The 14,322-nt window shown below is 30.7% G+C and overlaps 2 protein-coding genes across 3 annotated transcripts; one reads left to right on the forward strand and one right to left on the reverse strand.

Annotated features, from left to right (window-relative positions):
- Nucleotides 1-709: 709 nt before the first annotated feature.
- Nucleotides 710-9,469, reverse strand: LOC134701050 (stress response protein NhaX-like). 2 transcript variants are annotated; one of them, XM_063562192.1, is made up of 5 exons: nt 9,389-9,469; nt 5,799-5,914; nt 3,394-3,474; nt 2,788-2,894; nt 710-1,475 (listed from the first exon to the last, which is right to left on the reverse strand). In XM_063562192.1, the coding sequence occupies exons 2-5, from the start codon at nt 5,866-5,868 to the stop codon at nt 1,269-1,271; spliced, it is 465 nt and encodes a 154-aa protein (XP_063418262.1). In that variant the 5' UTR covers nt 5,869-5,914; nt 9,389-9,469; the 3' UTR covers nt 710-1,268. The 2 variants fall into 2 exon arrangements, with proteins under 2 accessions (XP_063418262.1, XP_063418261.1); XM_063562191.1 differs by lacking the exon at nt 9,389-9,469 and having other exon boundaries at nt 5,799-6,037.
- Nucleotides 7,529-13,075, forward strand: LOC134701049 (myogenic factor 5-like). Its single transcript, XM_063562190.1, has 2 exons — nt 7,529-8,503; nt 12,967-13,075. Exon 1 carries the CDS (start codon nt 7,587-7,589, stop codon nt 8,493-8,495), a length of 909 nt encoding a protein of 302 aa, XP_063418260.1. The 5' UTR covers nt 7,529-7,586; the 3' UTR covers nt 8,496-8,503; nt 12,967-13,075.
- Nucleotides 13,076-14,322: the final 1,247 nt, after the last annotated feature.

Consider the following 14,322-nt stretch of genomic DNA (forward strand, 5'->3'; position numbering starts at 1 on the left):
CTACATTGGAGACTGCATGTTTAACAAGGTAGATATAGGCCAAACCTGCTAAAGTAAATTTTATCTGTCGGAGTTGTACGGTACATGTACCATTTACCAGAAGCCAATAACTAATTAGACATACATGTATATATACGCTGTAGAAAATTCTCAATGCCAAAGCATTCAATTTCGCTCATCGTCTGTTGAATCAAGGTAAGATATGACATCACAACAGTAAATCAAGGTCAACTATACTGTTTGTACATTGCTTTTTAATGTTTATTATCAGGAATGCTCGGATGAAAAATCTAATTGTTGCAAAATCACATCGCGTTTAAAAATACCATTACAATCAACAAGAACGATCGCCGCGAAGAAAAAAATCAATTATTCACTTGACTGCATACAACAAGTTTTATAACAAACATACTGACAATAGTACAACATAATAATCAACAAATTAAATATTAATTATATTCCTTGTTTCGCTTTTCCAGGATAAGATAATATAAAAGCAGTTCATTTTGTAAGTGTTAACAAATAAAAGAGATTTTGAGACTCGGATGAATTGACGATCTAAAAGGAGGTGGGGCCGGGGCGTACTGCTCTCTAAACTTCATCCCACCCCTGACTCCGGCGCCACTAGTCTTACTTAAATGACTCGCTTTCATATTAAAAGAAACATCATATCGCAATTGTTTCAACTTCAATCAATTATAAAAAGATACAGTTTTTAATGTTTTATTCAAATGTAATTTAAAATGTATAATGAATAATGAAAAACAATCCTTGATTGTTCAAAAATATTATAACTACCCTGGGAAATTTCTTAAACGAAATTAATCATCAGAAATCGTTACACTTTTATTACTTCTATCGAATCTATCTTTTGTCCTCCATTCCCAGAAGTATCCATCAAACTTGATGCAATCAAATAAAACCTATTTGTAATTAAAAGCAAATGGTAAATGTAACATGTACATATGATGGCTTATAATTTAATGATATCTCATTCTATGACCTGCGTCCAAAGCCACTTGTCTCTAGAAAAAAAATTCTTTATACTTTCATATATTCTTTTAAAGTATTTGATTTACATATTCATGTGCCTATGTTGGCGTTGCAGGCGAGAGAGACAACAAACCTGTCATGTAGTTTCTGATATAAACGTACATGTATGTAGATAATACAATACAACGTAATAAATGATACAAAATGGGAAAATTTGTAACATAAACTGCGTATTAATTGATAAATTAGGTCTTCAGAGATAAATAATTACATTATTAATTGTTACACAAGTCCTTTTTCACAATAAGGACAGGCACTTTTGAATGATGTACTAAAAATGAACTAACACTACCCATAACACCTAAACGCGTTTTATTTCGTCCTCGATTTCCGGTTACGATACAGTCTACATTTTCTTCGTTGGCTACTTTAAGAATTTGTTCTTTTGGGTCTCCTAGTTTCCGCACAATTTTTCCTGAAATCTACAAAATTAGAAACTTGTTGCATTTTAAACAGCACAGACAAAGACGATATATTGCTAAAAACCAAATATTTTCTACGCAAATCGTGAAAAATAAACCTGTCCATTGGCAATACAGTCATCCTTTTTACCAATTTTAAAATATTTATAAAAAAAAATGAAATCTATAGCCGAAATAAAGCATATTTATGTAAACCCAAATGAGGCTGATATATTAAATAATAGATCTAAATATCCGTAGCACACGTCTGGAAATTGACACAAAAAGTTGCACTTTATGCAATTAGAAAAAAATATCTAGATCATAGAAAATTCGGTTTTATGATAAACGTCATAAGGACTTTTCATTCATAAATTAGTACAGCAAGGTTTCTATTATTTGAGTAATAGAAGAAGTATAGTTCTTTCTACCTTCCCAATACCTATAAATTCATAGAAAAATACAATAAAAAAAACCGTGTGCTGATAAATAATAATGTACATAAAACAAAAACAAGTTACATCCAACCGATTAGGGGAAAAAAAAACTCCATTTTTAGGCACAGGCTAAATATATATAATAATTATGCTTAGTCTGATAAATTAAATGAGAATTCTTTTGCTTTTAATATCTGATATATTATATTTCAAAGCATTTTAAAAGTATTTATTTGCAACATTTTGATTTTTTTAAGCCCCAAATGTTGATAGCTGAAATTTTTCAATTTTAACGTCAAATTTTAACACGCAATGTTGAATATAGAACTTAATATACTGTCTATAATATACACTATCCTATTGCCATGCAACTTTGTAAACAGTCTCATATTTTGTTAAGCTTAGGTCATGCCAAGTTTTATTAAGATTGGTCAACTTTTTCTATCCTAAGAGACGAAATCAGGAAATATAGAATCTGTACTTTGACAACTTCCCTGAATGATTTAATGGTGTCAATTTGTCAAATTGCATGAAACTAAAGGATTTAAACTTTTATTTGATAGAAATTCTGCAAAAACGACCAATTTTGGCATTATGTGGTCAAAATAAGCATTTCATAGCTTTTTCAATTTTGATACTTAGGTGGCATTCTGACTTTCTATTCGAGAGGTTTTTATGTGTCAATATTTCTGTTGCGAGGCTTTAATCCAGTTATTTTACTTATTTCTGATTTCTGAATCTACAGAAAAGAATATTATCTCAGACAATTTGTGCAAAATGTGTTGTATAAATGAACCTCGTCCAACGCCCTGCTTGGATCAAGTTCAATGTGAGGAGCTTGGTACTAAAAAGTTGAACTCCATAATAAAGACCACATGATCAATCAAGTGACTTACTTTTTCCCTTTTCAGATGTTCATGTAGTCGCGCCAAAAGTAACCTCGTTTCTTGTTCGTGCTCTAATATCATTGTCTTGAGTTGATGTGTACATTTGGATATGAAACCTGGAACATAAAATAACGCTAAAAAGCAATTGGTACACATATCTGCAACAAGCTTGTTCAAAATTTTAAATGGTTTTTCATTTAGAACAACCTACAGTTTAAGCTATCAGCGAATATTTGTTTTAACTCGGGCAACTCAGGCAAGGTCAAAACACTTCTTAAACGTGCCAAGAGTGTTGAATTTTCCCCACACAAAGAATCAGAACTATCGTCCGTTTTTTAACCGCAGACTTATATTTCCCGTTCACCCAAAACACACACCCTCTTATAGGTTATTGCCAGACGTAAGAAGTCGTGAGAAGACCATTTTTTATACCCTAGACAACTTTTGTAGACACATGTCTCTAAACAGATATAAAACTAGGCCTTGGTGCGAACGCACAATATGTATATTTACGACGTATTAAGAAAATACAAAAGAAATGAATGTAAATGGTTGAACACTACAGAACGATAGTATATGATTTACAGTACAAAATGAATATTTACAAATACTCACATGAAAGCTGTGACTGTGTCAATTCGGGACAGTGAACAAACACAACATAATCAGATGCTTGCCTTAAGTACTTTAGATACCCTGTTTAAAATACAACAATATCAAAGTGTCAACTTTTATGTCATAAATTTAACTGCTTAAACCCTTTGAAGTATGAAAGTCGAAAACACATGGAGTTTTATAGTGTTTTCATTATTTCGTATGAGATGTTAATTTTAATATTTTGATTGGTTATGAGTATTCTGTACAACGTCCATGTACATTTATTCTATTTTTCTTATTTACCATTTACTAGTATACAATTAGTAACACCATGTCCATGTATTGCATGTACATAAATAATAAGTTACGCTAGCATTCATGAAGTCGCAAATTTGACTTCGGCGGCTTGTTCTGGTTACTGTTTATGTCGTGGGACGTCAGGGCGCTATTCGTTTAACGCTTTTTGTTGTGCTTCAGGGGAAAGTACAAATAAATATTTGATAGATTGAAAAATACCTAGCTATGTAATAATATATAGTAACTTGAATGTATACTAATCATCCCACATCCTGTCGATACTGTTTATTAAGATTTTGGCGTTTTAATTTGATAATGCTTTTCTGTTTCGGATATGGGGTAGCATCTATAACACAAAATCAGTACATGCACAAAAAATTACACAAAAATCAAAACGTTTTTACCGTTGATACTCTTGGGTGTGTTCTGATCTATTAGAATACATGATTTTAATAGTTCTAATGAACTATCTTTCAGTAGCTGCTTAAATTTGTTCTAAGTGAACGATGTGTTGTAACACCACTTTAACAGGTAAAGGGGGCACTCACAATCTCGTGGGGGCCTCGGAGGCCGAGTGGTCGAGGTAGTTACTACTGTAATCACTAGCCGTTGTGAGTTCGAACCCCGTTCATGCGTGTGCACTCGACTCCAATTTTAATTGACTAGGATTGTCAGTTTTCCTATCGAAGGTCGGTGGTTTTCTCCGGGCACTTCGGTTTCCTTCACCAATAAAACTGGCCACCACGAAATAGCCTTAAAAGTGGTGTAAAACACCAAAAATCAAAATCAATCAAATCACAATCTCGTGCTTTAAAAAAAAAAACATCTACGTACATGACGTCACGTGAGCTCTAGCAGAAAGTTACATGTACCTCTTTGAAAATCATACAATATCTCCTCATTTTTTTCCGACATAGTCGGTATAGTTTCGGTTTGTGCCCTTTGAACTTAAGGACGCTTAACTATGGCAACAGAATACGCATGCTCGAAAATCCTTTAGATGTGATTGGACAAAATGCTGTCATGGTGGGTGATTTGGTTGTGTTTGATAAACGCCTCGTTAATTATATCGTGATGGAAAGCAAGTGAAAAACTATTAATATTTGAACTAGATCTTACAAAGATTTATATTTTTATTAAAATAATTGTTTCTCCAATAGCTCTTTGCATCCATGACAGCTGTTTATTCGAGACAATTATATAATTTTCAATGTAAACTTTGTTGTACGAACGTACATGACTTTTAGAACGCACCTACGCATGTGTGATTTCCGCGTTATTTAAATGGTAAATCGAAATGATAGTTTTAAACATATACTCAAATTTAAATACGTCGGATATCTTTTTTAAAGATAGTTCTTGTTTATAAAGTCAACGAATTATTTATCCCATTCTGCTAGACACGAAACCCGACAATGCTTTCACGAATTTCAAACCAAAACTTTGATCTCCTGGTCCCTCAAATTTCTGAGGTATTTATATTTTGCTGCAAAGCAAAACATTTTTTCTCTTCGTATTATAGTAAGTTTATGTACTCCGTTATTCAAAGATTGCTACAAGAGTTATAAATGACCGAGTGTCGGAAGGGAAGTAATTCGTATATTTTATTAATCATGTTTACTTAATATCGACAAATAATGTAATAAGTTTTATGTGTATTAATTTTTGTGTAAGGAATGTATTCGACGTAACCCATGAATGTGTATTCAGACTGATTGTTTTTTTTTTGTTTTTTTTTTTAATACATATACTGAAGATTTATTCTATAATCATAAAAATGGACGTATTGAAACAACGTTTTGCCAGTTTAAGTTTTTTAAAAGTCATCAAACGATACATGTATATTTGAATTTCATACATTTTTATACACTTTCAAGATAATTTATATTGAACCGAATGTAATAACAAAACATTTGATCGTCAATATTATGATACTGTATCATCGCTTTTTGCAATAAAGTTGATATATTATTATAAATAGACTCTGGAAAAAATCTATTTCGCAAATAGACTCAGTCATTCAAGGTGAAATTACAAAACATTTACTTATTTTAATTGAATGCATTTTAAAAAAAAATGTATTTTATAAATTTAAAATTTATGAACTCCATGCACGTGAAACTTACATCGATAAGCATGGTCCGAGTGGTCACTTCCGTCCATAGCCAGTAAAACTGTTCTGTAATTTTCTTCCATTGTATTTTCTTTTGTTTACAATTCTTTCCTAACAGACATCTTGTGTCTGAAGAATATAGAGATGTACATGTCTCGGTTAATTGTTGGTGATTATGACATTTGTTATCCTTGAAATAATATGCTAAAATGAATTGTTCGTGTAATACACATCTTATTTATCTACCAGATATATAAAGGTTGCCAGAAGAAATAAATATAGAGTGCATTGACACGGTTCAACGATAGAAGCGTATACTTACATAAAAAGAATGGATGAACGATCAAAAGTAAATCGTATCCTAATAAAAAATTATGATCTTACTAGAACTTTAAAATTGTGTTGTTTTCATGACTTTTGTTTGTGTACATATTTTGTTATTCAGTCGATTATGTGTCACTGGTTTTATGTCGTTAATTGAATATCGACTTCAAATAACACTTTGAATTTGAATTTGAACTTAATTTAATAAGTAAGTTCATAAAGAACTTACAGATGCGGATCATGATGGGATGTATTTAACAATACAGACTGAGAGGTGGATCCAGCCATTGTCAAAAGGGAGCTCCCAACCCTGGATAAAGGCAGAGGTCCATCCACATGTCGCTTTTCCAATGCACTGATCGTCAAAATGAAGGGTTCCAACCTCCGAACCAACTCAACCTCTCTGGATCCGCCACTGACAATATGAGTTGTGGAAGTCAACGGTCAACACATTAATACTAGTAGGTTATATGGAACATTTTGGAACTCCTTCAAATCCATATTTCTTTTTCAAAAGCATAAAAAGGAAGATTCACAGAGACTTTGGTATTCAATGATTCTTCACAGGCGTTCAAAACGCTTTCTTTGTAAACTAAGGAACAAATTAATTCATGTACATTTTTTTTTATTTTCATTTTCGTTTAAAATGCTGCGGAATCCTTTGATTTTTACACAAACAGAGTTTACCTTTCAAATTCCAGGCTATGTTGTCTTCTATATGAAATTATATATTATAACATTTATACGGCCCTGCTACATTTCTATTTCATACCTGCAGTACTCGCTAAAATTAGGGATCCAACATGCAACTTTTTCACCAGAAAATTTTGAAAAAACTTATTTGAAGAAAAAGAAAATAATTTAAGTTCAGCTAAGTTATAAGTATCTTAATATTAATAAAAAGAATATTGTTGGAACATAAGTCTACTCACAAAATTTCAGTATGCCGGTATAAAAGATGTGTCTTTTTTGCTTTTTTTTCATGAATTTCTTTATTTCTTAAATATACATTTTATTTTATTTTATTTTAATTGTATTGTTCCAACTCTAATCTTTTCAATATTAACTTTACTTTTACAATCTATTTTTGTTGTCTGATCTTTTAATGAATGAGTAAATAATGCATTGTAAATAAATATATCAATATATTGCGATGCAACCAATAAATAATTTTCTTAGAAAAAAAGACAATTTTATAAGTTTTTGTCCTTCTCATGTCTTTATAAATTCGTTTTCTAAAAGTTCAAACTTGTCACTATAAGAAGTGGTCGGATAATTTATCTATTAGGCCATTCATTAAGCAATTAGAAAACAATTTAATTGATAACATCCGTGAGAGGAGATCGAAGGAGCAACACAGCATGGGATGAGTCGACGCTTTGGACAATTTATGACTTTAGAAACAATGGGTGTTTGTCACTATATCTGTTTGACCGCTGTATCATTTCACAAGTCTTTATCTCTCTCTGAAGTGACCATGGCCGAAAATTCTGCTCTCAGTCCAAATCAAAACTTAGAAAATGATGATTCTGTGCCGATTGATTTAACCAAAGATTCTAATGATAATAGTAGTGAAACTGATAATGTGATTAACAGACGAAAACGAAAGCCGAAAAAGTTCGAAAATTTATCTGACATTGACATTGAAGAAAGGAGGAATACTGCAAACGTCCAGGAAAGAAAACGTATGAAAAAGTTATCGAAAGCTCTTGAAGATCTCCGAAAGTGTATACCGGCCGAATATCACCTAACCAACCGAAAAATGTCTAAAATTCGGACTCTTAAATTAGCTGTTAATTACATTGCTTCTTTAACAGATATAATTGACAGAGACAATTTGTTAAAACAACAAACTTTCCACCTTGAAAGTCAGATGATACAATCAACATATTCGTATTTGATGCCTTCGCCCATAGTTCAACAAGGGAACATTTCCACCGTGCAGCAGTCAGGGTTTTCGCCGTATCACACGCCTTGTATTAGTTCCGAACACAACAGACTACCAAAACGACACTTAAATTTCTCTCCTTTTTGTGGAACACCAATTCCGTCGATGATTTCGCAGGGAAGACAGTTAACATATCAGACTCCGGTGAAATCAGAACCAACTCCGTATAGGATTCCGGAAATGATCGAAAGACGGCGTACAAGTACCTTTTCGTCTCCGTCCTTTATTGGTGATCTTAGAAATATGAATGAAGTAAATACAAGTTTTCTAAGCCCAATGACAGACGATAGTGATGTGGGGTCTGGACCTTCACGTTTAACCGATACAAAACAGTATGCATACACTTTAGATGGAATCAGTCCACTTCCAGAAGAGGAAAAATTCAGAGGAACTGACTGTGTGTTTGATCCAAGACGGAGAATCAAGAAAATAGAATGACGGATTAGGTAAGTGCTTCTCTTTAATGTTTTTAAATGATTGTATAACTAATGCAGAAATCGTGGACAAGAAACGCATAGTATACATATATATTTTACTGTATATTCAAAACTTAAAGGGCAGAATAAAACTATATCAGTATTACCGGCGTCAAAAAAGACGAAAAAAGAATTCTGCATAGTCAACAATAGCAAAAATACATGTACATTGTACCTGGTAGCTTGAAGCTAAAAAATCTAACCCTTGTGGCACTTTAAAGTTGAATTATCCGCTTTGTAGGGAAATACATATCTTATTTGCCTAAATTTTCTTCTGATACGGAAGGTCAACTTTTTTGTGTATACAAATTTTGCTTTCTACATCATCATGATCATCATAAATTAAAAATTAAAAATACAATTTAATTTTTGTTTTGATGTTCCTTATTGGAAGAAGTTATAATTATGAAAAAACTTACTACACATTTACCAATAAATGTATTTTTAATATAAAAATCATAATAGATATTGACAAGGTCAAGGAAGAAGTTCAATGATTTTTACATCGATCGTAAATAAATTCATATCTGTTCAAGTAAAAACATAAAGATAAGGAGATGTGGTATATTTATTGTCATTGAGACAACTATCAACCACATTTCAAATGAAGTTGATGTTAAAAATTAAAAACCTCCTGCACAAATAAAAAACATTTATGATTATAACTGCAAATGAATGTAACATTTTTGTAATAATGTATGCAAAATGGAAAATATAAGAGGATAATGAAACTCAATATGTAATATTTTCTACTGAAGTGAATTTAAAATATAGTAATGTTAAAATGCTGTATAAATCTAGACAAGTATATAAACAATGAATTGAAATGTACTAGTGATTGACAAATTTACCTACTTTTCACAAATATCTCTTGTTGAAAATTCCTTAATACTCATTTACGTAAAGGTGTTAAAATGTCTACATATGTGTGGAAATAATTCAATTGCAGTTATTGGACCATGACAGACAATAACAAATATCGCGTAAATTTTAAAGAATGTTGTTTTCAAAAAAAAAAATTCTTCATGTATTTTAAACTAATTGGTTATAAAAAATTATCAAAAACAATAGGTTAAGGAAATTAAACGTTTGTCTGTACGATTTAATACATGTATCTACATTAAAATTAATTTTCAGTAGATCCGAAATCAAAAATTATATATGTGCATGTTAACACATTTCTGCTTCGCTAAATCCACTATACAATTTTTTTGGGTGTAAAATACATTGCCATTCTTCGGTGTAAAATTTAGAATGATAGCTTGTCAAGGATATACTCTTTCAAAAGTACTGTTTTGCAGAATTTCCAATTTGTTTTCAAAATTTTGTTTTTATTAAGAAATAACCTCTGTTTGCATATATGATTGTCTTTAAATTTGTGTTCATTTCATAAAACTTGATCGCATGACTGATAAAATTGAGAATGGAAATGGGGAATGTGTCAAAGAGACAACAAACAACCCGACCATAGAGAAAACAACAGCAGAAGATCACCAACAGTTCTTCAATGCAGCGAGAAATTCCCGCACCCGGAGGCGTCCTTCAGCTGGCCCCTAAACAAATATATATACTAGTTCAGTGAAAATGAACGATGCATTTATGTCCTTCTTTCACAAATATTTCAGAACATCTAGATTTTTTAAAGCAATAATGCAATTATTTTTTTAATAAGAAATATGTAAAACAAGAAAAGCATTTCATTCAAAAACATGGGAAAGCAATTTTGCTTTGAAAACGGAGCAAAAAATAAACACTTCTGTCAAACATTTTTGCTCTAGTGCTTAGTTTATTGCTGATATCGTTTGAGTTTTATTCCAACCATACGTTTCTACGTATCTTTAAAGCTACATCACTTATTTAAAGTTTAGCAAGGTAACCGTAGTTGCTGAAAAAAAAACTTAAATTAAAAAGCTATATTTTTCCACTAGACGTATGAAATTTATAAGTTCGGAATTTGAAAACTTTTGTATCACGTTTCAAAATTATAGACAAATGAGATTTACAAATGTGTGGTTCGATTTTTGTCACAGATAAACATATCTCCTTTTAATTATATATTTTCAAATTATGTGAAATTGGCACATTATAATTTGATTGAAAAAACCTAGTTCAAGCCATACAAAATCTAAACTTTCAACTTCACAATTATGTTTAGTTCCAGGCTTCCTTTGTTAAATTTTTATTCGTGTTTTATTCTATATTGTTCTTCTTCTCCGTAAATATACAAATATTTTGCTGTAATAATAAACATGCTCACAATTTAACATAAACAATATTATATAAGACAATCTGTATGTTTAAGTTCAGCAGAAGAAGAAGCGAAAATTGTATTTTTTTTCGTTTGACCCTATTTTTATATTATTTTGAGGTCTTCAGTATGAATTTGAATTTGCACATTTCGTTTGGTTTTTGAAGAAGAAATAATTGCAAACGACGAAAATCGTAACATTTTCTACAGTATTCTTGTTTTTCAGAAATGTATTATTTAATATTATCATCAATTATTCATGTGTTTCAAATAAAACAAAACAATTTATTTAAATCCTAAAAAAACATGGAATAGGAGAACATGGATGATTGGGTTTTAACAGTGTAAGCATGAAAACGAAATACTTAAAATTCAAAAACCAGAACATTTTCCTTCCCTTTTTTCTTTTTTTTTTTGCTTATAAATTAAAAAAAAATGTCCATTCGTTCATTTTTTTTTTTTATTAAATCCTTTACACTTTAAAATACAAAGGCAGATTAAGTATAAAAATTCAATTACAGATCATATTTAAATTGTTTTTCATTAGTTTGAACCCTGTTTTTTTTTGTTTAAACAAAAACGAACAATCAGTAACTTTATTTTAAGACAAAAACGGTATAAAATTTCTTGACAGTTTGATGTAATTATCAACGTCCGTTAATTTAGCCTTTTCACATGGGAATGGTCATCTTTTATCGTTTTACAACATGGCTATTATTTGGACATTAATTCGGTGTTACTTAACACCTAAGTGCAAAGAAACGGGAGTTTAAACGGATTCTTAAAACCAAAGAAAGATCAGATAATTCAACAAGGTGGTGCTAACGACCGATATGCCAGCAGATTTTATGATAAACGATTACGTCCCTAACTAATCAGTGATGACGCCCTTTAATTGAGCAATAAAATAATTAACAGGGTGAGGATAGTCCCTGTGTGTTCCGTTACTGAAGCTGTCTAGTTGGTAATTAGATGCCACTTGATCATTCTTTTGATAAATTTGTTTCAGTCATTTGTCGGTATTTTGTAAATTCTTTCGATTTGTGAAGATAATCATCTTCTGTCATTTTAAAACCGAATTCATGAAAGACAAATAATTCAAATGTATTGGTATCTCAGTAAAGTATACGAGATGAAAAAAAGGAAAAACTTGATATGTTTTTACTTTTATTTAAACTTATTTAAAAGACGAGACTGAAACTAATTCGTTTCTCATCTTTTTATTTATTTTAACTGGTTAAAACATATATAATTGTATTGTATTTTATTAAACCTTTTACCTTTTTTTGTTCGAGCGTCACTGACTCGTGCGTCTTTTGTAAAAAAAAATAAAAAAACGTGCGTCTACTGAACCAAATTTTGCACAGTATTTTTGTAATTTAAAATCTTACAATTGTACAAATGAATGCTAATAGATTATTATGTATTTTCTATGACTTTAAGATTGTAAGACCTCAAATGATTTTACGGTAGAGTGCTAGGAGGGCATTATCTTTTTTTCTTCTTATAAAACGGGTCAGTAAACACGAAAACTTCAAACCTCTAAACCTTTCTCAAATAACGTTAATTATTTATATTTGGTTTGGTTTTATTTGTTTCAAATGAAAATTAAAAAGATAAAACAACTTTTAACATTGAGTTTCAAAAATATTTATGAATCCTGCATATTATTGAAAAAATAAAATTTTGGGTTGTAAATTTCAGTATTAAAAAAAATCCGAGAACAAAACCTATGACCCTAACACATGTATAGTTAGTGCCTGATATGAATCAAAACTTTTGTCATGATAACTTGTTGTGTACATGCCAATAACTTATAACAATTGCACTACGTGACTAGTTTTAAACACATGCTACGTATAATGATTTCCCCTCTCAAACGTCACCAAATCACCATGTAAAATATTCAAAGACGAACAAAAATTCTTGAAAACAAGGGAAAATTAAATATTTTCCTACAGATGATTTATAATGTGTAAAACAAAACTTACAACCCCAAGCAAACCTCAATTTCCATGCACATATCATCGCAATATATTAATATTATTTCAAATACATTTTTGGTAACATACTAACATGTTCATGTATGTAATTAGCAAGGAGGTCATATAACCTCCTCGGTAATAGTTTATCTATTAACAAACTTGAAAAACGTCTTCATCTAAAAAAATTTCTTTTTTTCCAGGTATACAGTCCAGATTGTGGCCAGTTCAATGCGAGGTTCGATGTAGTGCTACAGAACAGCCAGACGACTTCAGTTCAAAACATTTATATTACTTTGTAAGACAGTCTTAATGTATCTGTTATTTATTAAATATGTGTATGAAAGTATGATGTTAAATTTGATCCTTTTTGTCTTGAGAACCTTAATTGAAATCACAAATACAGGGCTTTGTGTAGTCTCTTTTCTCTTGATTTCCTGTATATCTTTATTCTCATAAACCAAAATCCATGGTACAGAGATATTATAAACATTTATAATATAACATAAAGTCAGAATTAATACAAATGTATGATCTACAACTGGAAAAATATTTCCAGCTACATGTAATATAAAAAAACACATTATGCATGTATACAATATTATATAAAAAAATACATTTAACAATGTTTCCCCTAAGAGTCCAGCTGTTTATTATTCAGTTTGATAAATTTGCACAAATGATTCAACATACTGATGTTTCTAGTATTCATCAAATCATGAAATTTCAATACGTTTGGTCTATTTAGATAATATGGTTTCAAAAATTTTTCTCTATCATGATTAAATTTCGAACAATTAAAAATATAGTGGAATTCATCCCCAATATCTCCTGAATTACAAAGTTTACAATTTCGATTTTCTCTAGGTATATTTTTCCACCTTCCAGTTTCAATAGGAAGTTTATGACTGAGTATCCTGAATCTACAAAAAGTAATAATATTTTTATCATCTAGTATCTTAAAATAGTTTTCTCTTTCAGCATTATCTTTGAATAGACGATAGTTAATAGCTTTTGGCGATTCTAATAAGATAGAGTGCCAATTTTGTTTGAATTGGTCTACAACACAAACTTTAACCTTATTATATAACCATGTATTACTAACAAAGTACTGTGAATTCCAAACATATGACAGTCCACAACTATCTAGAATAGATTTTATATTATTAAGCCATGGAATACTCATCCCATACTTTTTATATGCATATTTATACAAAATAACAGGAAGTTTTTCTTGCTTTCCACACATAAGTTTCGACCAGTAATTTAAAATCCGCAACTTGATATCAATTTCCAAAGGATATCTTCCCAGTTCTCCATAAATCATGAAATCTGGCGTTGACTTCTTTACATTTAACAAAATTTTACAGAACTTAAGGTGGACCCTTTCAATAACAGAAATGTTGCCGACTCCCCAAACTTCACTTCCATACAATAAAATAGGCTTAACAATTTTATCGAAAAGATCGAGTTGGCATTCTATAGATAAATTATGTTTTCGACCTTTGCGGATAACATCGTACATAGCGTGTGTGGCTTTTTCTGTTTGTGCCTTTTTT

This window comes from Mytilus trossulus, unplaced genomic scaffold (genome assembly GCF_036588685.1).
Source record: "Mytilus trossulus isolate FHL-02 unplaced genomic scaffold, PNRI_Mtr1.1.1.hap1 h1tg000211l__unscaffolded, whole genome shotgun sequence".
Classification (NCBI taxonomy): domain Eukaryota; kingdom Metazoa; phylum Mollusca; class Bivalvia; order Mytilida; family Mytilidae; genus Mytilus; species Mytilus trossulus.